General features: G+C 53.2%; 2 protein-coding genes and 2 long non-coding RNA genes across 5 annotated transcripts; all 4 read right to left on the reverse strand.

Annotated features, from left to right (window-relative positions):
- Positions 1–3,477: 3,477 nt before the first annotated feature.
- LOC145536601 (uncharacterized) lies at positions 3,478–5,258 on the reverse strand. Its single transcript, XM_081566112.1, has 3 exons — positions 4,656–5,258; positions 4,204–4,329; positions 3,478–4,001 (listed from the first exon to the last, which is right to left on the reverse strand). The coding sequence occupies exons 1-3, from the start codon at positions 4,994–4,996 to the stop codon at positions 3,863–3,865; spliced, it is 606 nt and encodes a 201-aa protein (XP_081422238.1). The 5' UTR covers positions 4,997–5,258; the 3' UTR covers positions 3,478–3,862.
- Positions 5,259–7,566: 2,308 nt separating this feature from the next.
- Positions 7,567–8,839, reverse strand: LOC145536602 (uncharacterized). Its single transcript, XR_014075925.1, has 3 exons — positions 8,547–8,839; positions 8,088–8,216; positions 7,567–7,908 (listed from the first exon to the last, which is right to left on the reverse strand). It is a non-coding gene; the product is annotated as an uncharacterized LOC145536602 (long non-coding RNA).
- Positions 8,840–16,950: 8,111 nt separating this feature from the next.
- On the reverse strand, positions 16,951–18,691 carry LOC145536603 (uncharacterized). Its single transcript, XM_081566113.1, has 3 exons — positions 18,129–18,691; positions 17,677–17,802; positions 16,951–17,474 (listed from the first exon to the last, which is right to left on the reverse strand). The coding sequence occupies exons 1-3, from the start codon at positions 18,467–18,469 to the stop codon at positions 17,336–17,338; spliced, it is 606 nt and encodes a 201-aa protein (XP_081422239.1). The 5' UTR covers positions 18,470–18,691; the 3' UTR covers positions 16,951–17,335.
- A 2,121-nt stretch (positions 18,692–20,812) lies between these two features.
- Positions 20,813–24,917, reverse strand: LOC145536604 (uncharacterized). Of its 2 annotated transcripts, XR_014075927.1 has the most exons (5): positions 24,665–24,917; positions 24,209–24,385; positions 22,020–23,881; positions 21,518–21,689; positions 20,813–21,381 (listed from the first exon to the last, which is right to left on the reverse strand). It is a non-coding gene; the product is annotated as an uncharacterized LOC145536604 (long non-coding RNA). The 2 variants fall into 2 exon arrangements; XR_014075926.1 differs by lacking the exons at positions 24,209–24,385; positions 24,665–24,917 and having other exon boundaries at positions 21,561–21,689; positions 22,020–23,540.
- Positions 24,918–26,283: the final 1,366 nt, after the last annotated feature.

Consider the following 26,283-nt stretch of genomic DNA (forward strand, 5'->3'; position numbering starts at 1 on the left):
GGTCTCCTGCATTGCAGGCGGATTCTTGACCTTCTGAGCCACTAGGGAAGCCCAAGAATACTGGAGTGGCTAGCCTATCCCTTCTCCAGGGGATCTTCCCAACCCAGGAGTGTAACTGGGGTCTCCTGCATTGCCAGTGGATTCTTTGCCAGCTGAGCTACCAGGGAAGCCCTTAAACCACCTGGTCTGTGGTATTTTATTATTATTCTGTTATGCCATGCTACGCGGACAAATGGGCTTCCAAGGTGGCTCAGTGGTAAAATAATCTGCCTGCCAAGCAGTAGATGTGAGTTCAGTCCTTGGTTCGGGAAGATCCCCTGAAGAAGGAAATGGCAACCCACTCCAGTATGCTTGCCTGGAAAACCCCACGGACACAGACAGAGGAGCCTGGTGGGCTACAGTTCATTGGGTTGCAAAAGAGTTGGGCACAGTTTAGCGACTAAACAACAAGCTGACAAATTCAGGGTAGGCAGGACAAAAGTGGACACTTTCATACCCACCTGGTTCGAGTCAAATCGATGCAACCGTTTTGGAGGGCATGGGGATATGTATAAAACATATTTGGGAATATGTGTAAAACATTTCAAAAAGAGATTACTTTTTCACCCAACAACCCTCCGTTTTAGCTCAGAATTATTGTACATAGTGTGCTGGTGGTAGTGGTCTGGTCACTCAGTCATGTCCGACTCTTGCAACTCCACAGACCGTAGCCCAGCAGGCTCCTCTGCCCATGGGATTTCTCAGGCAAGAATACTGGCGTGGTTTGCCATTTCCTTGTCCACATAATATGTTACACAAAAGCAAATGTACCAGGATGTCCATTTCAGCATTGTTTGTAATACTGAAAAACTGCAAACAGCCTAAAGGCCTAGTTACAAGAGACTGGTGAAAATAACTATGGATTACACATTCTGAGGGATATTAGACAGCTCTTACAAGTACTGCGGATGGCACAGGCTTTGCTGTATCCACCATATGGCCCACTTCTGGGTCAATTCTGGGTGCCCTGTCTGGAAAGGGATGGTCCTTCTCCTTATGCCCTTCCACCAGCTGCCCCTTGCAGTGTCCCTCTCCTCCTTTGACTTGTCTCTTTTTCAACCATGATATGAGTTGATGAGCAAGCAGCTAATCGCTTAACAAGAAAAGAGGCCTGTTTCTACCTTGAAGTAATAAATAAGGGCCAAGTCTTCAGACCGCATTAGTTACGTAAGAAAGAAAAGTATGATCCTTCAATTCACGAAGGGTCCAGCCTTGCTATTGCAAGTGAAAAATGAGTGGAACGAAAACGACCAAAATTGCCACTTTAGTTTTTAAGCCAAAGGGAGAGCTTCTGGGTCTGGGTAACTACCAGATACAGAGGTAGTTTCTGTCTTCAGGCATGGCTGGGCCCAGCATTTTGTCCCGGAGATTTGCCTTCTTGCTCCAACTCCCCCTCTGTCCTTTGCCAGCCTGCCTCCCCTAGAGAATCAAAGTGTCACTGGTTGGATGATATCACCACAGCAGGAGGAATGTGGTCCTCCAATGGCCAGGCCTGAGCCACATGCCCACCCGTGGAATCAAATGTGAAGTCAGCTCTATCACAGTCACAATGGCCTAGAGAAAAGGAAAGGGGCAGTTTTCCAGAGTGACAGCGTACCGGTGCCAAGAGAAGGAAAAGGGACACTGAATTACAAAACCCATCCATGTCCTCGACAGCGGTATAGACTTTGCATCAAATTCATAATCAATTTCCAGTGTTTAAAGGAACGAGACTGGGAACGAATATTTCTTAATCTAACAGTGTGTCCACGCTCAGTCACTCAGTCGTGTCCGACTCTTTGCGACCCCATGGACTGTAGCCCAGCAGGCTCCTCTGTCCATGGGATTTTCCAGGCACGAAGACTGGAGTGGGTTGCCGTTTTCTTCTCCAATTTTATACAGCTCTTAAATATACAATAATATACAATTATAACATACAATATTATACAGCTCTTAAAAAGTACTGCGGATGGCACAGGCTTTGCTGTATCCACCATATGGCCCACTTCTGGGTCAATTCTGGGTGCCCTGTCTGGAAAGGGATGGTCCTTCTCCTTGTAATATAAAGTGCCAATCAACTGTCCAGGTGGATTTTACTACCACTTAAGGGTTCTTGTTTGGCTTCCCAGGTGGTCCAGTGGTCAAGATTCTGCCTGCCAATCCAGGGCACATGGGTTCAGTCCCTGGGCCAGGAATAGCCCACATGCCTGGGGCAGCTAAGCTCGTGTGCCGCAACAACTGAGCGCACCACTGTCTAAAGTCTGTGCTCCTCGACAAGGGAAACCTCTGCAATGAGAAGCCTGAGCACAGCAGTTAGAGAGTAGCCTCTGCTGGCTGCAAGTACAGAAAACCTACACACAGTTAACAAGATGCAGCACAGCCAAAAAAAAAAAAACTCATAAATAAAATTTTTCAAAACAGTCCCTGTTTCCAGCTATAGCCTTCTCGGCCATTGAAGATTTCAGTTAATTAAGTTCCTCCTACACCGAGATCTGCTCTGGTCCTACAGAGTCAATCTTAATAAGTAAGATCCAAAAAGGATCAAACTGTTTCCAAGCAACTTAACAGGATTCCAGAATACAGCTCAAGAAAAGTTTAGGCATAGAAAAATATTAAGCATGCAAGGGAAATTTGATATTGCTTGGCATCCAATCTAAAATTACCAGGAGGCAAAGAAGCAGGAAAATCAAATCCGTTATAACAGAGATCAGCGTGGTGGTGTTCAGTTGCTCAGTCGTGTCTATTTTCAACTCCATGAACTGCGGCAGGCCAGGCTTCCCTGTCCTTCACCATCTCCCAGAACTTGCTCAAACTCACGTCTGGTGTCGTGATGCCATCCAACCATCTCATCTTCTGTCATTCCCTTCTCCTCCTGCCTTCAATATTTCCCAGCATCAGAGTCTTTGCCAGTGAGCTGGCTCTTCATATCAGGTGGCCAAAGTGATGGGAGATCACATTTTAACAGAAATCAGTTAAAATCCATTAATTGGAAAGGAAGAAATAAATGTGCATGTATGTGCCTACAAAACGCTTGTCTAAGAGGGAGTTCCATGGGATCTACAAAAGAGCTATTACAAGTAATCCGTGACTTTAGCAAGGTTTCACGATACAAGGTTACTCTTGAGAGTGCCTTGAACTGCAAGGAGATCAAACTAATCAATCCTAAAGGAAATCAGTCCCGAATATTCATTGGAAGGACGGGTGCTGAAGCCGGAGCGACAACACTTCGGTCAGCAGAAGCCAAAAGCTGACTCACTGGAAAAGACTGTGATGCTGGGAAAGATTTAAGGCAAAAAGAGAAGGGGAGCACAGAAGGTGAGATGGTTAGATAGCACCACCGACTCAAAGGACATGAATTTGAGCCAATTCCAGGAGACAGCGGGGACACAGAGCCTGGTGTGCTACAGTCCATGGGATCGCAAAGACTCACCTGGACACAAAAGACTCAACAACAACAACAACATTCTGGTGTTTTATATATAAATGTAACTGTAAAACTGACAAAATATTCCAAAATCAATACCGAATGGCAGTACACAACTTTCTTATTCTCCCACTTCTTACATTGGCTTCCATTATGTTGTACTCCTTGAATACCTGGATCTCAGAACCTCTCCTCCAACTAAAAGACAAATGCAGTATTAGGAAGCGAACCCTCTAAAAATAAAGTCAGAGGCAGCACAGTAGCTCAGTTTTACTTTCTGCAGTTAACAATCACCAAACAAACGATGTGGACCCTGAGCCCCCAAGCAGCAGCACAGGCACAAGATGAAGCCCCATCAAAGTAATTCAGAAAGCAATGCCCTGGGGAAGGACACTTGAGGCTAGGGCACATAGGCTAGGTTTAAGCCCCTCTTCTCTGCTGAGGCTTAGCAGGAGGAGGGGGCACAAAGTGCTGCAAGGACTGCATCACCATGGAAAGCTGCCCCACACAGAGGTCGATGGACCTGCGGAGCAGGACAGGGTCTTCAGCAGTCAATCGGCTAAAAGGGAGGGAAAATGAAATTCAAGCTCCTGCCAAGGAGGAGGAAGAGAAGCATGTCCTCCCTCTGTCCCCGCACACCGACAGAGCCCCGAGCACCACACTTCTCCTCTAGGCTTAACCCTCCATTATGGCTCCTCCTGGGCCGAGACTGGCCACCGTCCTCCACTCCCTCCCCAGCCCCGGCCCCCTTTAGAACTTACAGAACCAACATGCAGCCGTTAACATCGAGCTCCCTCCGAATCAGCCCTGGCAGTTGAGTAGGTGGAGTCAGGAGGTGGCGGGCGATGTCCGCCTGTGCGTGCGATGCGAAAAGCACATTGAGGCTGCTGGTGGAGATATGGTTAAGGCACCATCCACATGACTCACGTGGCTTGCATGTCAGGCTCCCTGCTCGTGGAGACTCGCCTTCTCCCACAAGGCCGCCGCCAGATACCCTGGCTATCACTGCCCGACCCTCTGGATCCCTTCAGGTTTCTTTCCGTCACCACCATCCCCTGGCAGCCAGACCACCCCTGACCCATACCCTCCAGCCCCGCAGAGTACCCTCCTCCCACACTTTAGGCCCCGCCACCTGCAACCCCCCAAACTACCCCTAGCGCACACCCCGACCCCTGCGGCCGCCCAGCCCACCGGGGCTCCCAGCATAGGATACCACTGGAGGGCTCGGTTAATCGGAACTCTGGCTCCGGGTGCAGCGTCTCCACCCGGCCCTGGCGCCTGCGGTGCCCCCGGGATCTGTGGCATGGCACCGGCTGCACCACCCGACTCTCCTGCAGCGCTGGGGCCTCTGGGATTAGCCTGGTCACCAGAGCCGCCAGGGACTCCTCGACTGACGGCGTCACCAGGGACAGCTGGGTCGCCAGGGCAATCGTGGCCACCAGCACCACCTTGCACGCCTTGGCCACCACCTGCCGTGCCCGCTGCAGAGGCCACGGCGACTGCGTCTTCATCGGCTGCCCTTGTGGCTCCTCCACCGTGTGCCTCGGACTCCATCTTGAACCCTCTCCCCCACCTCCGCGGCGGGAAAGACTGAACAGTCCCTACAAATACCAGTCCCGGAGTGAGACCTGCAACTCAGCAGAGCGCCCGCGCAAACCCACCCTGGTCCTGCCTCACGATTGGTTCCCACCGACAACGGGTGCCCTGCTGAAGCTTCGCGCATTCACGCACCACGTAGCCCCAACGCGCATGCGCAGACCCATACCCACGAGGTCTGGGCTCTCTTAAGTCAGCCCTGCCTCCGGCCGGGAAACCTGGTAAACGGTTCAGCCGTGAGGCCTCTAGGCGGCGCTCCACCCTTCGGTGTGGGGGCAGCGCCTCAGTGCGCGATGCTCAAACAGACGCTGCCGCCCTCCTCAAGGCGCGTGACTGTTTCCACGCCAAGCCTGCAAACCCCAAGTGAGCCCTGGTCCCTGTGCACCTTCAAGTCTGTGCTGCTGACAGCTTGGCGTCGCTCACAGGTGACCATCCTGCTGAGCGCAGGTCCTTTTCCTTGACTCCCAGAAGGGAGTTGGGCACCCCTGGGTCAGCGCTCGTCTGTCTCTCTGGTGTCTCGCACATAGCTCACATGTCTGTATGTGTGTCTGTGTGCATGATCGCATGAGCGGGTGCATGCCCATGGGCGTGTGTATGGGTGTGCTTGTAAGAGAGAGCGTGTGCACAGATTTATGCACATAGGCGTGTGAATGTGCTTATCTGTGTGTGTGCCCGAGAGAGTGCCCTTACACAGGTGCGTGCCCATCAGGTGTGTGCGTGGGTGTGTTTCAGAGACAGAGCATATGCACAGATTCATGACATAAGCATGTGAGTGTGTCTGTGTGTGGAGGTGCTTGTGCGTGGGCATGTTATGTGCGGTCACGAGTGAGCGTGTGGTCAGGGGCGTGCACATGGGTGTGTGTGTGTGTGTGTGTGCGCTTCAAAGAGGCCACGGTTGGGATGCATTCACGTGGGCATATGTCTCTGTGTGCGTGCTTTCAAGGTGCCTTCACATGGGAGTGGGGTGACCCGGCCCTGGAGGCATGATACGAGGGATGCGGAGCATACTGTGCCCGCCCACCTGGGGAGGGAAGCGGGGGGAGGGGGGGGACTGCTGTCAGACTCACTGGGGATGGCGTGGGGCTGGGCCGCCTGGGGCTCCAGGCACACAGACTGCAGGGACTCCAGGCTGGGGACTTACATCAGGCCCCCCAGAAGCACCGGTGGGACCGGCTGGACTCAAGGGCCGAGGGAAGGGCAATACCCCCTAGGACACCCCCAGTCTCTTGCCCTCTCCTGCTGGCACAACTCTCATGGCTTTCCCTTCCCCAAGAACAATGTCTTGAGGCTATCCAGAGGGCCGGAGGTACCGGGGGACCTCAACTGGAATGTGACCCTGTGTCTACTGGCCTGCTGGTCCACTTCTGTGTCTAGAAGGGGGTCAAGTCAACAGGCAAGGTACAGCCGGGGGAGACCACGGGGCTGGGGCAGCACTGCCTGGGCGTGGGGTTCATCTGCCAGGGACCACTGGTGCCACGGGAGGTGACTGCATCAGGGGTTGTACTTCAATCCGGTCCCTGAGCCCCACCCCCTGGCCGGAGAGTCCTCGGCCCCCCCAGCAGACTTCCCTCACCCCCACTGGAAGGGAAGAGCCACCAGCAGTGGCTGACCCTTTCCTGTGTGGGGGGCATCCCTGTCCCACCTTTCCACCCTCCCAGTTTCTGTTGATTCTGGCTCCCAGTCAGTTTTAGGGTGTGCAAAGACCTGGTCTACTGCCTATGTCTGTCCCCTGCTCTGTGGCCAAGAGGACACCAGCGGGGAGCCTGGACATGTCAATGTATGGCAGTAACCGCTGTAATATTGTAAAGTAATTAGCCTCCAATTAAAAAGATAAATTAATTTTTTAAAAAAGCAAGAGAGAAGTAAACAGTTAGGTCAGCATTTCTAATTGTTGGAATATAGTAATACTTTAAGGAAATAACCGTTAATGGAAAGATTTATAAATTCCACTAATTCATTAACCATAGTAATGAAAAACGTGGAAACAACTTACATGTTCCATAATGAGATTATTATTGTTGCTGTTGTTTTTATTTAAAGACCCAATTTTACTTTTTTGGCCACGCCACACGACATGTGGGATCGTAGTTCTGCTGCCAGGGACTGAACCTGCAGCCCTTACACTGGAAGTGCATAGTCTTATCCACCGGACTGCCTGGGAAGTCCCAATAATTACATTATCATGCATCTTATATCTATTCAATAACACATTTCTGAAGAGATTTTAGAAAGTGGAAAAGCTAGTATACTAAATGAAAAAAAATTCAGGAAAAAAATTAAAGCTAAACTTGATAACTTCTACATCACATGCTGTTATGTATTTAATGTGCAAGTACACCTAGAAAATATTCTTAAACGTTGACAGTATTTAGTGCTGAACATAGGGCTCGATTTTCATTTTCTGAAATTGTTTTCAATTCCCTTGTAATTGGAATTCAAACATCTGGATTTCAGTACCTTCCCTCTAACACGAGAACAAAGATAAAAAATGTTTTTAAAATCCAGAAGCGCATTAGCTGAAAAGAAACTGGGGCACAAAAAGTGACTCAGCTTTATTTTCTGCTGTAACAAACACTGAAGCACCCCACTCCTCAAGCAGCAGGGCAACAAAGCAAGTGAACCAACAGAGACCAAAGGCCAGTAAAGGCAAAAACTTAGACTCAAATAACAAAGTGGCGATGCCTCTTAGTTTGAATTCCCTATGCCCCGCCGAGCAGGGGACACAAGGTTAGGCCTCAGCCCCTTTCCTCAGCGAGGTGGGAGCCCAAGGCTCCGAATGTTCCGAATCACCAGGGAAAGCTGATCGAGGAATGGGTTCATGGAAAGTCGGATGAAAGCCAGGTCTTCACAGGTCTTCAGCAGTCCATGTACTAAAAGCAGGGAAAAGAAAATCAGGTTAAAGGGAAGATTGCTCCTGTAGGTCCAGGGTACCAACCCCCCTGCTTATACCAAGCCCCTCAGTGTCTCCATCATAGCACGCTTAAGAGGGAGCTCAGACCACAGCACCTGCCACCCCCCACTTCCCAAGGCAAACTCGTCTGGAACTGACACAAGCAGGTCACTGCCATTCACTGCAAATTCCCTCAGAACCAATCCTTGGTGGCGCTGGGCATCTGGGAGCAGAGATCTGCGAGCCATGTCTGCCTCCAGGGGTGACTGGAAAGGCACTCTGAGTGTGCTGGGAGAGACACGGTTAAGGCACCACCCATTACAGAATTTGCTGATTATCTCGGGCTTCCTCGCACCTCAGAGGCCTGCTTTTACCCCAGGATGCCCATCCTCCTGACCACAACCTGAGACCACCCTGAGCTGCCTCCCTAACCCTTCTGTCCATCTTCCCCACCCTCCAGGCTCCTCAGGCCTTGACAACCTCCTTTCCTGCCAGGCTGCCCAGTCCTGCTGCCCCGGATCGCCCCCGTACTCCCTTCTATCCCTTCCTCAGGCTGCCGGCATGTTTCCCTCCACCACACCACTGACCCCGCCCAGAAAGGCTCCCTGAAAAGGATACAGCACCGCCTCTCCACGTCTAGGCCTTACAGCCAAGGGTGCTACATCTCCAGCGGGTCCTAGGCCACCTGGTGCCCGCTCACCCCGGGGACGAGCTCCAGCGTCTTCCATCACCGCTCTTCCTCTGCCAGGCCCACCCCCGCCTTCTGGGGCCCGGGGACGATCCTCACCTTCAGCGCTGCCTGAACCACTCTGGCAAGGAGGTGCTCTGGAGCTATGCTGGTCATCTCGGCCCTCTGCGCCACCGGCACCACCACCCGACGCCTGCATGGCTGCTGTGCGTCTCCCTCAGACGCCAAATAAGGGGCGGAGAGACTGGGCCGCTCACGAAGTCCCTCCCCTTCTGCGCAAGGACGCCAAAAGTGCGCCTGCGCACACAGCCCAGCCACCCACGGGCTGCTATGGAGACCGTGTGAGGCTGGAGGGACTCGGCTCTGTCACAACGCCACGCTCCTTTCAGGTGCCCCCGATGCGCCTGCGCACACGGGCCCCTCCAGTGCCGGCTCAGATGGCGTGGAATGGAGCCCGCCAAGTGTCCACAGAGACGCCACTGAGACACAAATGCCGACTTTCCCGTCTCATGGCCTAAAGCTAGTTCCACAATGCGACTTTCGTTTCTCCAACGTATGCCACAGAAGGGTCTCACTGGACTAAGGTGGGAGTCGAGGGCAAGGGGCCAAGCCACACCACCCACCCTGGTCCCCTTTTTGCCCAGTCCACATCATAGCTGTGTTCTTTGACCGTAGTGATAGCTAGCACTTCCTATGGTCCAAGCGTTTTTTCAAGTGCTTTCATGTGTTCGTCCATCACGTCCGTTTTCAGACAGTATTGCCATGGCACAGGCCTCCCTTGTGGTTCAGCTGCTAAAGAATCTGCCTGCAGTGTGGGAGACCTGGGTTTGATCTCTGGGTTGGGAAGATCCCCTGGAGAAGGGAAAGGCTACCCACTCCAGTATTCAGGCCTGGAAAATTCCGTGGACTGTATAGTCCATGGGGTCGCAAAGAGTCAGACATGACTGAGCGACTTTCACTTCACTTCACTTCATAAAATGAGAAAATACTCCAAAATTAATACTGAATGGCAGTAAACTACTGTCTTATTCTCCGGCTTCTTACATTGTCTTCACTTATGTTGTACTCCTTGAATATCTGCATCTCAGAACTTCCCCTCCAACCAGAAGACAAATAGAGTATTAAGAAGTGCAGAAGCTAAAACTAGTCAGAGAGGGCACAGTAGCTCAGTTTCGTTTTCTGCAGTTAACAATCACCAAACAAAGTATGGTGGACCCCGAACCCCCCAGCAGCAGCACAGGCACAAGATGAAGCAGAAATCAATGCCCTCGGGAAGGACACTTGAGGCTAGGGCACATGCGCTAGATTTAACCCTGACTTTCGTGCAGAGGCTTAGTAGAAAGGGCGGGGGGGGGGCGCATAGTGCCGCATGGTCCGCATCACCAGGGAAATCTGCAGACAGAGGGTGATGGACGTCTGGAGCAGGGCATGGTCTTCAGCACTCAATTGGCTAAAATAAGGAGGGAAGATGAAATTCAAGCTCCCGACAAGAAGGAGGAAGTGGAGCATGTCCTTCCTCTGTCCCCGCACACTGACAAGCCCAGAGCACCACATTTCTCCTTTAGGCTTAACCCTCCATTATGGCTCCTCCCAGGCCAAGACGGGCCCTGGCCACTGCCCACCACCCCCTCCCCAGCCTGGGCCCCTGCCCCCTTTAGAACTGACAGAACCAACAAGCAGCCATTAACATTGAGCTCCTTCTGAACTGGCGCTCACAGCGGAGTACTTTGAGACAGGAAGTTGCGGGCGATTTTTGCCTGAGCGAGCGATGCAAAAGGTACGGTGAGAATGCTGGTGGAGATGTGGTTAAGGCACCATCCACATTTCTCATTTTGCCTGTACGTCAAGCTCCCTGCTCACGGAGACCCGCCTTCTCCCACAAGGTCGCCGCTGGACACTTTGGATATCACTGCCCCGACCCTCTGGATCCCTTCAGGTTGCTTTTCCTCACCACCGTGCCCTGGCAGCCAGACCACCCCTGACCCATACCCTTCAGCCCCCCAGAGTATCCTCCTCCTACACTTTAGGCCCCGCCGCCTGCAACCACCCAAACCACCCCTAGCCCACACCCGGAACCCCATGGCCGCCCGGCCCACTGGGGCTCCTGGAATAGGATACAACTGAACTGGTCAGTTACTCAGAACTCTGGCTCTGGGTGCAGTGTCTCTTCCCAACTGTGGTGTCTGAGGTAACCCCAGGATCTGCAGAATGTCACCAACTGCACCACCTGACTCTCCTGCAGCGCTGGGGCCTCTGGGATCACTCAGGTCGCCGGGGTCGCCAGGGACTGTAGGACTGACAGTGTCACCAGGGCCAGCTGGGTCACCAGGGCCATCGCGGCCACCAGCATCACCCAGCACACCTCGGCTGACACGTGCCGTGCCCGCTACAAAGGCCATGGCACCTGCATCTTCATCGGCTGCCCTCGTGGCTCCTCCACCATGTGCCTCGGACTCCATCTTGAACCCCTCTCCCCCTCACTCCGCGTTGGGAAAGACTGAACCCTCCCTATAGAACTGATCCCCGTAGTGCGACATGCAACTCAGCATCGGCAGAGCGCCTGCACAAACACACCCTGGTCCTGCCTCCCGATAGGTTCCCACCAACAGTTGGCTCCCACAGTGGCTGCAGGCTCTCCGGCAATAGGCGCTCCCTGCAGAAGCTTCAAGCGTTCACCCGATGTGTCACCCCAATGAGCCTGCACAGACACACCCACGTGGTCTGGGCCGTCTAAGTCAGCCCTGCCTCAGGCCTGGAAACCTGGTAAACGGCTTAGCCAGGAAGCCGCTGGGTAGCACTCCACCCTTTATTGTGTCCGCAGCTCCTCAGTGCGCATGCTCAAACAGACCCCACCCCACTCCTCAGGGCACGTGCCTGTTTCCCGTCCAAGCCTGCAAACCGCAGTGAGTCCTGGTCCCTGTGCACCTCCAAGACTGCAGTGCTACCAACCTGGCCACGCTCACAGGTGACCATCCTGCTGAGCGCAGGTCCTTGTTATTGACTTCCGGAAGGGAGTCGGGCACCCCTGGGTCAGGGCCGGTCTATCCCTCTGGTGTCCCACACGTAGGTCACGTCAGTGCAAATGTATCTGTGTGCGTGAGTGCATGGGCAGGTGCATGCCCATGGGCGTGTGCATGGGTGTGTTTCTGAGAGAGAGCACGTGCACAGGTTCACACGCATAGGCGTGTGCGTGTGTCTGTTTTTGCAGGTGTCTGCACGTGGGCATGTATGTGGGCAGGAGAGCATGTGGTCAGGTGCATGCACGCGGGCGTGTGAGTGTGCATGTGTGTGTGAAAGAGCACGGGTCAGATTAATGCACATGGGTGTCTCCGTGTGTGTGTGCTTGCACAGGTGCCTTCACATGGGAGTGGGGCGACCCGGCTCTGGAGTCCTGAGACTAGGGGTGTAGAGGGGGCTGTGCCTGCCCGCCTGGGGAGGGAAGCGGGGACTTCTGTGGGACTCACTGGGGACGGCGTGGGGCTGGGCCGCCTGGGGGTCCGGGCACACAGACTGCAGGGACTCCAGGCTGGGGACTTACACCTGGCATCCCAGAAGCACCGGTGGTACTGGCTGGATTAAAGGGCTGCAGGAAGGGCAGTGTTCCCCAAGACACCCCCAGTCTCTTGGCCCTCTGCTGACACAACTCTCATGGGCTTTCCCTCCCCAGGAACCAAGTCTTGGGGCTCGAGGTGCCAGGGGCCCTCAACCGGGAGGTGACCCTGTGTCTGCTGACCTTCTGGGCGCTGGTCTACTTCTGTGTCTGGGAGGGGGTATAGTCAACAAGCAAGGTACAGCCGGGGGTGATGGCAGGGCTGGGGCAGCACTGCCTGGGCGTGGGGTGCATATGCCAGGGAACCGCTGGTGCCACAGGAGGTGACTGGATCCGGGCCACTGCCCGAGGAGGAGGCAGATACTTCAATCCGGGCCCCTTGATCTCCACCCCCTGGCCGGATAGGCCTCTGGGCAGCCCGCCAAATCCCAGGCCAGCAGCCTTCCCCCACCCCCAGTGGAAGGATTCGATTTTCCTGCATTATCATGTTAGCTGTAGGAGTTTTGTAGATGACCTTGATCGGATTAAGAAAGTCTGTTTGTAGTCCTAGTTTTCCGACAGTTTTTATCATAGCGGTGGTTGAACGCTGTCAAATGCTTTTTCGGCATCTTGAGAAATGATCGTATGGCTTTTCTCCTGTTTTGTACTTAATATGATGGATAACACTGGTTGATGGGTTTTTTAATGCATAACCAATCTTTCATTCTTGGGATAGATCTCGTTTGGTCATAAGGCTGTATATGTCGCCGGATTAAATTTGATAACATTTCATATTTTGTGCTTAGCTTAATGAAGGATATTAGCCTGCGGTTCTCTTTTCTTGCAATATCATCATATGGCTTTGGTGTTTTGTAAGACTGGCCTCGGAAAATGATTTGAGAAGTGTTTCCCCTCCTCTGCTTTCTGAAAGAATTTGTATAGGATTGGTGATATTTCTCCTTTAAATATTTCATAGCGTTCCCTAGTTAAGTCACGTGGGCCTGGAGTTTTCTGTTCCGTATCTTTGATCGATTTAGGGATATTTAGGTTTCCCACTTCCTTCTTGAGTTAGTTTTGGGAATTTGTGTCATTCAAGGAATTTGTTATTTTCATCTACATTGGCAAACGTATTCGCAGACATTGTTCCTAATGTGCTGTGGTTGCTTGCACAATCCTGTCCGTCGCTGCGCGACCCCGTGGACCGTGGCCTGCCGGGTTCCTCTGTCCACAGGTATTGTCCAGGCCAGAATACTGGAGGGGGGTTCCCATGCCCTCCTTCAGGGGATCTCTCCAACCCAGGGATCGAACCCCGGTCTCCTGCATTGCAGGCGGATTCTTGACCTTCTGAGCCACTAGGGAAGCCCAAGAATACTGGAGTGGCTAGCCTATCCCTTCTCCAGGGGATCTTCCCAACCCAGGAGTGTAACTGGGGTCTCCTGCATTGCCAGTGGATTCTTTGCCAGCTGAGCTACCAGGGAAGCCCTTAAACCACCTGGTCTGTGGTATTTTATTATTATTCTGTTATGCCATGCTACGCGGACAAATGGGCTTCCAAGGTGGCTCAGTGGTAAAATAATCTGCCTGCCAAGCAGTAGATGTGAGTTCAGTCCTTGGTTCGGGAAGATCCCCTGAAGAAGGAAATGGCAACCCACTCCAGTATGCTTGCCTGGAAAACCCCACGGACACAGACAGAGGAGCCTGGTGGGCTACAGTTCATTGGGTTGCAAAAGAGTTGGGCACAGTTTAGCGACTAAACAACAAGCTGACAAATTCAGGGTAGGCAGGACAAAAGTGGACACTTTCATACCCAACTGGTTCGAGTCAAATCGATGCAACCGTTTTGGAGGGCATGGGGATATGTATAAAACATATTTGGGAATATGTGTAAAACATTTCAAAAAGAGATTACTTTTTCACCCAACAACCCTCCGTTTTAGCTCAGAATTATTGTACATAGTGAGCTGGTGGTAGTGGTCTGGTCACTCAGTCATGTCCGACTCTTGCAACTCCACAGACCGTAGCCCAGCAGGCTCCTCTGCCCATGGGATTTCTCAGGCAAGAATACTGGCGTGGTTTGCCATTTCCTTGTCCACATAATATGTTACACAAAAGCAAATGTACCAGGATGTCCATTTCAGCATTGTTTGTAATACTGAAAAACTGCAAACAGCCTAAAGGCCTAGTTACAAGAGACTGGTGAAAATAACTATGGATTACACATTCTGAGGGATATTAGACAGCTCTTACAAGTACTGCGGATGGCACAGGCTTTGCTGTATCCACCATATGGCCCACTTCTGGGTCAATTCTGGGTGCCCTGTCTGGAAAGGGATGGTCCTTCTCCTTATGCCCTTCCAACAGCTGCCCCTTGCAGTGTCCCTCTCCTCCTTTGACTTGTCTCTTTTTCAACCATGATATGAGTTGATGAGCAAGCAGCTAATCGCTTAACAAGAAAAGAGGCCTGTTTCTACCTTGAAGTAATAAATAAGGGCCAAGTCTTCAGACCGCATTAGTTACGTAAGAAAGAAAAGTATGATCCTTCAATTCACGAAGGGTCCAGCCTTGCTATTGCAAGTGAAAAATGAGTGGAACGAAAACGACCAAAATTGCCACTTTAGTTTTTAAGCCAAAGGGAGAGCTTCTGGGTCTGGGTAACTACCAGATACAGAGGTAGTTTCTGTCTTCAGGCATGGCTGGGCCCAGCATTTTGTCCCGGAGATTTGCCTTCTTGCTCCAACTCCCCCTCTGTCCTTTGCCAGCCTGCCTCCCCTAGAGAATCAAAGTGTCACTGGTTGGATGATATCACCACAGCAGGAGGAATGTGGTCCTCCAATGGCCAGGCCTGAGCCACATGCCCACCCGTGGAATCAAATGTGAAGTCAGCTCTATCACAGTCACAATGGCCTAGAGAAAAGGAAAGGGGCAGTTTTCCAGAGTGACAGCGTACCGGTGCCAAGAGAAGGAAAAGGGACACTGAATTACAAAACCCATCCATGTCCTCGACAGCGGTATAGACTTTGCATCAAATTCATAATCAATTTCCAGTGTTTAAAGGAACGAGACTGGGAACGAATATTTCTTAATCTAACAGTGTGTCCACGCTCAGTCACTCAGTCGTGTCCGACTCTTTGCGACCCCATGGACTGTAGCCCAGCAGGCTCCTCTGTCCATGGGATTTTCCAGGCACGAAGACTGGAGTGGGTTGCCGTTTTCTTCTCCAATTTTATACAGCTCTTAAATATACAATAATATACAATTATAACATACAATATTATACAGCTCTTAAAAAGTACTGCGGATGGCACAGGCTTTGCTGTATCCACCATATGGGCCACTTCTGGGTCAATTCTGGGTGCCCTGTCTGGAAAGGGATGGTCCTTCTCCTTGTAATATAAAGTGCCAATCAACTGTCCAGGTGGATTTTACTACCACTTAAGGGTTCTTGTTTGGCTTCCCAGGTGGTCCAGTGGTCAAGATTCTGCCTGCCAATCCAGGGCACATGGGTTCAGTCCCTGGGCCAGGAATAGCCCACATGCCTGGGGCAGCTAAGCTCGTGTGCCGCAACAACTGAGCGCACCACTGTCTAAAGTCTGTGCTCCTCGACAAGGGAAACCTCTGCAATGAGAAGCCTGAGCACAGCAGTTAGAGAGTAGCCTCTGCTGGCTGCAAGTACAGAAAACCTACACACAGTTAACAAGACGCAGCACAGCCAAAAAAAAAAAGAAAAAAAAATTCATAAATAAAATTTTTAAAAAGAGTCCCTGTTTCCAGCTATAGCCTTCTCGGCCATTGAAGATTTCAGTTAATTAAGTTCCTCCTACACCGAGATCCGCTCTGGTCCTACAGAGTCAATCTTAATAAGTAAGATCCAAAAAGGATCAAACTGTTTCCAAGCAACTTAACAGGATTCCAGAATACAGCTCAAGAAAAGTTTAGGCATAGAAAAATATTAAGCATGCAAGGGAAATTTGATACTGCTTGGCATCCAATCTAAAATTACCAGGAGGCAAAGAAGCAGGAAAATCAAATCCGTTATAACAGAGATCAGCGTGGTGGTGTTCAGTTGCTCAGTCGTGTCTATTTTCAACTCCATGAACTGCGGCAGGCCAGGCTTCCCTGTCCTTCACCATCTCCCAGAACTTGCTCAAACTCACGTCTGGTGTCGTGATGCCATCCAACCATCTCATCTTCTGTCATTCCCTTCTCCTCCTGCCTTCAATATTTCCCAGCATCAGAGTCTTTGCCAGTGAGCTGGCTCTTCATATCAGGTGGCCAAAGTGATGGGAGATCACATTTTAACAGAAATCAGTTAAAATCCATTAATTGGAAAGGAAGAAATAAATGTGCATGCATGTGCCTACAAAACGCTTGTCTAAGAGGGAGTTCCATGGGATCTACAAAAGAGCTATTACAAGTAATCCGTGACTTTAGCAAGGTTTCACGATACAAGGTTACTCTTGAGAGTGCCTTGAACTGCAAGGAGATCAAACTAATCAATCCTAAAGGAAATCAGTCCCGAATATTCATTGGAAGGATGGGTGCTGAAGCCGGAGCGACAACACTTCGGTCAGCAGAAGCCAAAAGCTGACTCACTGGAAAAGACTGTGATGCTGGGAAAGATTTAAGGCAAAAAGAGAAGGGGAGCACAGAAGGTGAGATGGTTAGATAGCACCACCGACTCAAAGGACATGAATTTGAGCCAATTCCAGGAGACAGCGGGGACACAGAGCCTGGTGTGCTACAGTCCATGGGATCGCAAAGACTCACCTGGACACAAAAGACTCAACAACAACAACAACAACAACAACATTCTGGTGTTTTATATATAAATGTAACTGTAAAACTGACAAAATATTCCAAAATCAATACCGAATGGCAGTACACAACTTTCTTATTCTCCCACTTCTTACATTGGCTTCCATTATGTTGTACTCCTTGAATACCTGGATCTCAGAACCTCTCCTCCAACTAAAAGACAAATGCAGTATTAGGAAGCGAACCCTCTAAAAATAAAGTCAGAGGCAGCACAGTAGCTCAGTTTTACTTTCTGCAGTTAACAATCACCAAACAAACGATGTGGACCCTGAGCCCCCAAGCAGCAGCACAGGCACAAGATGAAGCCCCATCAAAGTAATTCAGAAAGCAATGCCCTGGGGAAGGACACTTGAGGCTAGGGCACATAGGCTAGGTTTAAGCCCGTCTTCTCTGCTGAGGCTTAGCAGGAGGAGGGGGCACAAAGTGCTGCAAGGACTGCATCACCACGGAAAGCTGCCCCACACAGAAGTCGATGGACCTGCGGAGCAGGCCAGGGTCTTCAGCAGTCAATCGGCTAAAAGGGAGGGAAAATGAAATTCAAGCTCCTGCCAAGGAGGAGGAAGAGAAGCATGTCCTCCCTCTGTCCCCGCACACCGACAGAGCCCGGAGCACCACACTTCTCCTCTAGGCTTAACCCTCCATTATGGCTCCTCCTGGGCCGAGACTGGCCACCGTCCTCCACTCCCTCCCCAGCCCCGGCCCCCTTTAGAACTTACAGAACCAACATGCAGCCGTTAACATTGAGCTCCCTCCGAATCGGCCCTGGCAGTTGAGTACGTGGAGTCAGGAGGTGGCGGGCGATGTCCGCCTGTGCGTGCGATGCGAAAAGCACATTGAGGCTGCTGGTGGAGATATGGTTAAGGCACCATCCACATGACTCACGTGGCTTGCACGTCAGGCTCCCTGCTCGTGGAGACTCGCCTTCTCCCACAAGGCCGCCGCCAGATACCCTGGCTATCACTGCCCGACCCTCTGGATCCCTTCAGGTTTCTTTCCGTCACCACCATCCCCTGGCAGCCAGACCACCCCTGACCCATACCCTCCAGCCCCGCAGAGTACCCTCCTCCCACACTTTAGGCCCCGCCACCTGCAACCCCCCAAACTACCCCTAGCGCACACCCCGACCCCTGCGGCCGCCCAGCCCACCGGGGCTCCCAGCATAGGATACCACTGGAGGGCTCGGTTAATCGGAACTCTGGCTCCGGGTGCAGCGTCTCCACCCGGCCCTGGCGCCTGCGGTGCCCCCGGGATCTGTGGCATGGCACCGGCTGCACCACCCGACTCTCCTGCAGCGCTGGGGCCTCTGGGATTAGCCTGGTCACCAGAGCCGCCAGGGACTCCTCGACTGACGGCGTCACCAGGGACAGCTGGGTCGCCAGGGCAATCGTGGCCACCAGCACCACCTTGCACGCCTTGGCCACCACCTGCCGTGCCCGCTGCAGAGGCCACGGCGACTGCGTCTTCATCGGCTGCCCTTGTGGCTCCTCCACCGTGTGCCTCGGACTCCATCTTGAACCCTCTCCCCCACCTCCGCGGCGGGAAAGACTGAACAGTCCCTACAAATACCAGTCCCGGAGTGAGACCTGCAACTCAGCAGAGCGCCCGCGCAAACCCACCCTGGTCCTGCCTCACGATTGGTTCCCACCGACAACGGGTGCCCTGCTGAAGCTTCGCGCATTCACGCACCACGTAGCCCCAACGCGCATGCGCAGACCCATACCCACGAGGTCTGGGGTCTCTTAAGTCAGCCCTGCCTCCGGCCGGGAAACCTGGTAAACGGTTCAGCCGTGAGGCCTCTAGGCGGCGCTCCACCCTTCGGTGTGGGGGCAGCGCCTCAGTGCGCGATGCTCAAACAGACGCTGCCGCCCTCCTCAAGGCGCGTGACTGTTTCCACGCCAAGCCTGCAAACCCCAAGTGAGCCCTGGTCCCTGTGCACCTTCAAGTCTGTGCTGCTGACAGCTTGGCGTCGCTCACAGGTGACCATCCTGCTGAGCGCAGGTCCTTTTCCTTGACTCCCAGAAGGGAGTTGGGCACCCCTGGGTCAGCGCTCGTCTGTCTCTCTGGTGTCTCGCACATAGCTCACATGTCTGTATGTGTGTCTGTGTGCATGATCGCATGAGCGGGTGCATGCCCATGGGCGTGTGTATGGGTGTGCTTGTAAGAGACAGCGTGTGCACAGATTTATGCACATAGGCATGTGAATGTGCTTATCTGTGTGTGTGCCCGAGAGAGTGCCCTTACACAGGTGCGTGCCCATCAGGTGTGTGCGTGGGTGTGTTTCAGAGAGAGAGCATATGCACAGATTCATGACATAAGCATGTGAGTGTGTCTGTGTGTGGAGGTGCTTGTGCGTGGGCATGTATGTGTGGTCACGAGAGAGCGTGTGGTCAGGGGCGTGCACATGGGTGTGTGTGTGTGTGTGTGTGTGCTTCAAAGAGGCCACGGTTGGGATGCATTCACGTGGGCATATGTCTCTGTGTGCGTGCTTTCAAGGTGCCTTCACATGGGAGTGGGGTGACCCGGCCCTGGAGGCATGATACGAGGGATGCGGAGCATACTGTGCCCGCCCACCTGGGGAGGGAAGCGGGGGGAGGGGGGGGGACTGCTGTCAGACTCACTGGGGATGGCGTGGGGCTGGGCCGCCTGGGGCTCCAGGCACACAGACTGCAGGGACTCCAGGCTGGGGACTTACATCAGGCCCCCCAGAAGCACCGGTGGGACCGGCTGGACTCAAGGGCCGAGGGAAGGGCAATACCCCCTAGGACACCCCCAGTCTCTTGCCCTCTCCTGCTGGCACAACTCTCATGGCTTTCCCTTCCCCAAGAACAATGTCTTGAGGCTATCCAGAGGGCCGGAGGTACCGGGGGACCTCAACTGGAATGTGACCCTGTGTCTACTGGCCTGCTGGTCCACTTCTGTGTCTAGAAGGGGGTCAAGTCAACAGGCAAGGTACAGCCGGGGGAGACCACGGGGCTGGGGCAGCACTGCCTGGGCGTGGGGTTCATCTGCCAGGGACCACTGGTGCCACGGGAGGTGACTGCATCAGGGGTTGTACTTCAATCCGGTCCCTGAGCCCCACCCCCTGGCCGGAGAGTCCTCGGCCCCCCCAGCAGACTTCCCTCACCCCCACTGGAAGGGAAGAGCCACCAGCAGTGGCTGACCCTTTCCTGTGTGGGGGGCATCCCTGTCCCACCTTTCCACCCTCCCAGTTTCTGTTGATTCTGGCTCCCAGTCAGTTTTAGGGTGTGCAAAGACCTGGTCTACTGCCTATGTCTGTCCCCTGCTCTGTGGCCAAGAGGACACCAGCGGGGAGCCTGGACATGTCAATGTATGGCAGTAACCGCTGTAATATTGTAAAGTAATTAGCCTCCAATTAAAAAGATAAATTAATTTTTTAAAAAAGCAAGAGAGAAGTAAACAGTTAGGTCAGCATTTCTAATTGTTGGAATATAGTAATACTTTAAGGAAATAACCGTTAATGGAAAGATTTATAAATTCCACTAATTCATTAACCATAGTAATGAAAAACGTGGAAACAACTTACATGTTCCATAATGAGATTATTATTGTTGCTGTTGTTTTTATTTAAAGACCCAATTTTACTTTTTTGGCCACGCCACACGACATGTGGGATCGTAGTTCTGCTGCCAGGGACTGAACCTGCAGCCCTTACACTGGAAGTGCATAGTCTTATCCACCGGACTGCCTGGGAAGTCCCAATAATTACATTATCATGCATCTTATATCTATTCAATAACACATTTCTGAAGAGATTTTAGAAAGTGGAAAAGCTAGTATACTAAATGAAAAAAAATTCAGGAAAAAAATTAAAGCTAAACTTGATAACTTCTACATCACATGCTGTTATGTATTTAATGTGCAAGTACACCTAGAAAATATTCTTAAACGTTGACAGTATTTAGTGCTGAACATAGGGCTCGATTTTCATTTTCTGAAATTGTTTTCAATTCCCTTGTAATTGGAATTCAAACATCTGGATTTCAGTACCTTCCCTCTAACACGAGAACAAAGATAAAAAATGTTTTTAAAATCCAGAAGCGCATTAGCTGAAAAGAAACTGGGGCACAAAAAGTGAGTCAGCTTTATTTTCTGCTGTAACAAACACTGAAGCACCCCACTCCTCAAGCAGCAGGGCAACAAAGCAAGTGAACCAACAGAGACCAAAGGCCAGTAAAGGCAAAAACTTAGACTCAAATAACAAAGTGGCGATGCCTCTTAGTTTGAATTCCCTATGCCCCGCCGAGCAGGGGACACAAGGTTAGGCCTCAGCCCCTTTCCTCAGCGAGGTGGGAGCCCAAGGCTCCGAATGTTCCGAATCACCAGGGAAAGCTGATCGAGGAATGGGTTCATGGAAAGTCGGATGAAAGCCAGGTCTTCACAGGTCTTCAGCAGTCCATGTACTAAAAGCAGGGAAAAGAAAATCAGGTTAAAGGGAAGATTGCTCCTGTAGGTCCAGGGTACCAACCCCCCTCCTTATACCAAGCCCCTCAGTGTCTCCATCATAGCACGCTTAAGAGGGAGCTCAGACCACAGCACCTGGCACCCCCCACTTCCCAAGGCAAACTCGTCTGGAACCGACACAAGCAGGTCACTGCCATTCACTGCAAATTCCCTCAGAACCAATCCTTGGTGGCGCTGGGCATCTGGGAGCAGAGATCTGCGAGCCATGTCTGCCTCCAGGGGTGACTGGAAAGGCACTCTGAGTGTGCTGGGAGAGACACGGTTAAGGCACCACCCATTACAGAATTTGCTGATTATCTCGGGCTTCCTCGCACCTCAGAGGCCTGCTTTTACCCCAGGATGCCCATCCTCCTGACCACAACCTGAGACCACCCTGAGCTGCCTCCCTAACCCTTCTGTCCATCTTCCCCACCCTCCAGGCTCCTCAGGCCTTGACAACCTCCTTTGCTGCCAGGCTGCCCAGTCCTGCTGCCCCGGATCGCCCCCGTACTCCCTTCTATCCCTTCCTCAGGCTGCCGGCATGTTTCCCTCCACCACACCACTGACCCCGCCCAGAAAGGCTCCCTGAAAAGGATACAGCACCGCCTCTCCACGTCTAGGCCTTACAGCCAAGGGTGCTACATCTCCAGCGGGTCCTAGGCCACCTGGTGCCCGCTCACCCCGGGGACGAGCTCCAGCGTCTTCCATCACCGCTCTTCCTCTGCCAGGCCCACCCCCGCCTTCTGGGGCCCGGGGACGATCCTCACCTTCAGCGCTGCCTGAACCACTCTGGCAAGGAGGTGCTCTGGAGCTATGCTGGTCATCTCGGCCCTCTGCGCCACCGGCACCACCACCCGACGCCTGCATGGCTGCTGTGCGTCTCCCTCAGACGCCAAATAAGGGGCGGAGAGACTGGGCCGCTCACGAAGTCCCTCCCCTTCTGCGCAAGGACGCCAAAAGTGCGCCTGCGCACACAGCCCAGCCACCCACGGGCTGCTATGGAGACCGTGTGAGGCTGGAGGGACTCGGCTCTGTCACAACGCCACGCTCCTTTCAGGTGCCCCCGATGCGCCTGCGCACACGGGCCCCTCCAGTGCCGGCTCAGATGGCGTGGAATGGAGCCCGCCAAGTGTCCACAGAGACGCCACTGAGACACAAATGCCGACTTTCCCGTCTCATGGCCTAAAGCTAGTTCCACAATGCGACTTTCGTTTCTCCAACGTATGCCACAGAAGGGTCTCACTGGACTAAGGTGGGAGTCGAGGGCAAGGGGCCAAGCCACACCACCCACCCTGGTCCCCTTTTTGCCCAGTCCACATCATAGCTGTGTTCTTTGACCGTAGTGATAGCTAGCACTTCCTATGGTCCAAGCGTTTTTTCAAGTGCTTTCATGTGTTCGTCCATCACGTCCGTTTTCAGACAGTATTGCCATGGCACAGGCCTCCCTTGTGGTTCAGCTGCTAAAGAATCTGCCTGCAGTGTGGGAGACCTGGGTTTGATCTCTGGGTTGGGAAGATCCCCTGGAGAAGGGAAAGGCTACCCACTCCAGTATTCAGGCCTGGAAAATTCCGTGGACTGTATAGTCCATGGGGTCGCAAAGAGTCAGACATGACTGAGCGACTTTCACTTCACTTCACTTCATAAAATGAGAAAATACTCCAAAATTAATACTGAATGGCAGTAAACTACTGTCTTATTCTCCGGCTTCTTACATTGTCTTCACTTATGTTGTACTCCTTGAATATCTGCATCTCAGAACTTCCCCTCCAACCAGAAGACAAATAGAGTATTAAGAAGTGCAGAAGCTAAAACTAGTCAGAGAGGGCACAGTAGCTCAGTTTCATTTTCTGCAGTTAACAATCACCAAACAAAGTATGGTGGACCCCGAACCCCCCAGCAGCAGCACAGGCACAAGATGAAGCAGAAATCAATGCCCTCGGGAAGGACACTTGAGGCTAGGGCACATGCGCTAGATTTAACCCTGACTTTCGTGCAGAGGCTTAGTAGAAAGGGCGGGGGGGGGGGCGCATAGTGCCGCATGGTCCGCATCACCAGGGAAATCTGCAGACAGAGGGTGATGGACGTCTGGAGCAGGGCATGGTCTTCAGCACTCAATTGGCTAAAATAAGGAGGGAAGATGAAATTCAAGCTCCCGACAAGAAGGAGGAAGTGGAGCATGTCCTTCCTCTGTCCCCGCACACTGACAAGCCCAGAGCACCACATTTCTCCTTTAGGCTTAACCCTCCATTATGGCTCCTCCCGGGCCAAGACGGGCCCTGGCCACTGCCCACCACCCCCTCCCCAGCCTGGGCCCCTGCCCCCTTTAGAACTGACAGAACCAACAAGCAGCCATTAACATTGAGCTCCTTCTGAACTGGCGCTCACAGCGGAGTACTTTGAGACAGGAAGTTGCGGGCGATTTTTGCCTGAGCGAGCGATGCAAAAGGTACGGTGAGAATGCTGGTGGAGATGTGGTTAAGGCACCATCCACATTTCTCATTTTGCCTGTACGTCAAGCTCCCTGCTCACGGAGACCCGCCTTCTCCCACAAGGTCGCCGCTGGACACTTTGGATATCACTGCCCCGACCCTCTGGATCCCTTCAGGTTGCTTTTCCTCACCACCGTGCCCTGGCAGCCAGACCACCCCTGACCCATACCCTTCAGCCCCCCAGAGTATCCTCCTCCTACACTTTAGGCCCCGCCGCCTGCAACCACCCAAACCACCCCTAGCCCACACCCGGAACCCCATGGCCGCCCGGCCCACTGGGGCTCCTGGAATAGGATACAACTGAACTGGTCAGTTACTCAGAACTCTGGCTCTGGGTGCAGTGTCTCTTCCCAACTGTGGTGTCTGAGGTAACCCCAGGATCTGCAGAATGTCACCAACTGCACCACCTGACTCTCCTGCAGCGCTGGGGCCTCTGGGATCACTCAGGTCGCCGGGGTCGCCAGGGACTGTAGGACTGACAGCGTCACCAGGGCCAGCTGGGTCACCAGGGCCATCGCGGCCACCAGCATCACCCAGCACACCTCGGCTGACACGTGCCGTGCCCGCTACAAAGGCCATGGCACCTGCATCTTCATCGGCTGCCCTCGTGGCTCCTCCACCATGTGCCTCGGACTCCATCTTGAACCCCTCTCCCCCTCACTCCGCGTTGGGAAAGACTGAACCCTCCCTATAGAACTGATCCCCGTAGTGCGACATGCAACTCAGCATCGGCAGAGCGCCTGCACAAACACACCCTGGTCCTGCCTCCCGATAGGTTCCCACCAACAGTTGGCTCCCACAGTGGCTGCAGGCTCTCCGGCAATAGGCGCTCCCTGCAGAAGCTTCAAGCGTTCACCCGATGTGTCACCCCAATGAGCCTGCACAGACACACCCACGTGGTCTGGGCCGTCTAAGTCAGCCCTGCCTCAGGCCTGGAAACCTGGTAAACGGCTTAGCCAGGAAGCCGCTGGGTAGCACTCCACCCTTTATTGTGTCGGCAGCTCCTCAGTGCGCATGCTCAAACAGACCCCACCCCACTCCTCAGGGCACGTGCCTGTTTCCCGTCCAAGCCTGCAAACCCCAGTGAGTCCTGGTCCCTGTGCACCTCCAAGACTGCAGTGCTACCAACCTGGCCACGCTCACAGGTGACCATCCTGCTGAGCGCAGGTCCTTGTTATTGACTTCCGGAAGGGAGTCGGGCACCCCTGGGTCAGGGCCGGTCTATCCCTCTGGTGTCCCACACGTAGGTCACGTCAGTGCAAATGTATCTGTGTGCGTGAGTGCATGGGCAGGTGCATGCCCATGGGCGTGTGCATGGGTGTGTTTCTGAGAGAGAGCACGTGCACAGGTTCACACGCATAGGCGTGTGCGTGTGTCTGTTTTTGCAGGTGTCTGCACGTGGGCATGTATGTGGGCAGGAGAGCATGTGGTCAGGTGCATGCACGCGGGCGTGTGAGTGTGCATGTGTGTGTGAAAGAGCACGGGTCAGATTAATGCACATGGGTGTCTCCGTGTGTGTGTGCTTGCACAGGTGCCTTCACATGGGAGTGGGGCGACCCGGCTCTGGAGTCCTGAGACTAGGGGTGTAGAGGGGGCTGTGCCTGCCCGCCTGGGGAGGGAAGCGGGGACTTCTGTGGGACTCACTGGGGACGGCGTGGGGCTGGGCCGCCTGGGGGTCCGGGCACACAGACTGCAGGGACTCCAGGCTGGGGACTTACACCTGGCATCCCAGAAGCACCGGTGGTACTGGCTGGATTAAAGGGCTGCAGGAAGGGCAGTGTTCCCCAAGACACCCCCAGTCTCTTGGCCCTCTGCTGACACAACTCTCATGGGCTTTCCCTCCCCAGGAACCAAGTCTTGGGGCTCGAGGTGCCAGGGGCCCTCAACCGGGAGGTGACCCTGTGTCTGCTGACCTTCTGGGCGCTGGTCTACTTCTGTGTCTGGGAGGGGGTATAGTCAACAAGCAAGGTACAGCCGGGGGTGATGGCGGGGCTGGGGCAGCACTGCCTGGGCGTGGGGTGCATATGCCAGGGAACCGCTGGTGCCACAGGAGGTGACTGGATCCGGGCCACTGCCCGAGGAGGAGGCAGATACTTCAATCCGGGCCCCTTGATCTCCACCCCCTGGCCGGATAGGCCTCTGGGCAGCCCGCCAAATCCCAGGCCAGCAGCCTTCCCCCACCCCCAGTGGAAGGATTCGATTTTCCTGCATTATCATGTTAGCTGTAGGAGTTTTGTAGATGACCTTGATCGGATTAAGAAAGTCTGTTTGTAGTCCTAGTTTTCCGACAGTTTTTATCATAGCGGTGGTTGAACGCTGTCAAATGCTTTTTCGGCATCTTGAGAAATGATCGTATGGCTTTTCTCCTGTTTT

Source organism: Giraffa tippelskirchi, chromosome X (genome assembly GCF_054371585.1).
Source record: "Giraffa tippelskirchi isolate mGirTip1 chromosome X, T2T-mGirTip1v1.2.pri, whole genome shotgun sequence".
In the NCBI taxonomy this organism is placed as follows: Eukaryota; Metazoa; Chordata; class Mammalia; order Artiodactyla; family Giraffidae; genus Giraffa; species Giraffa tippelskirchi.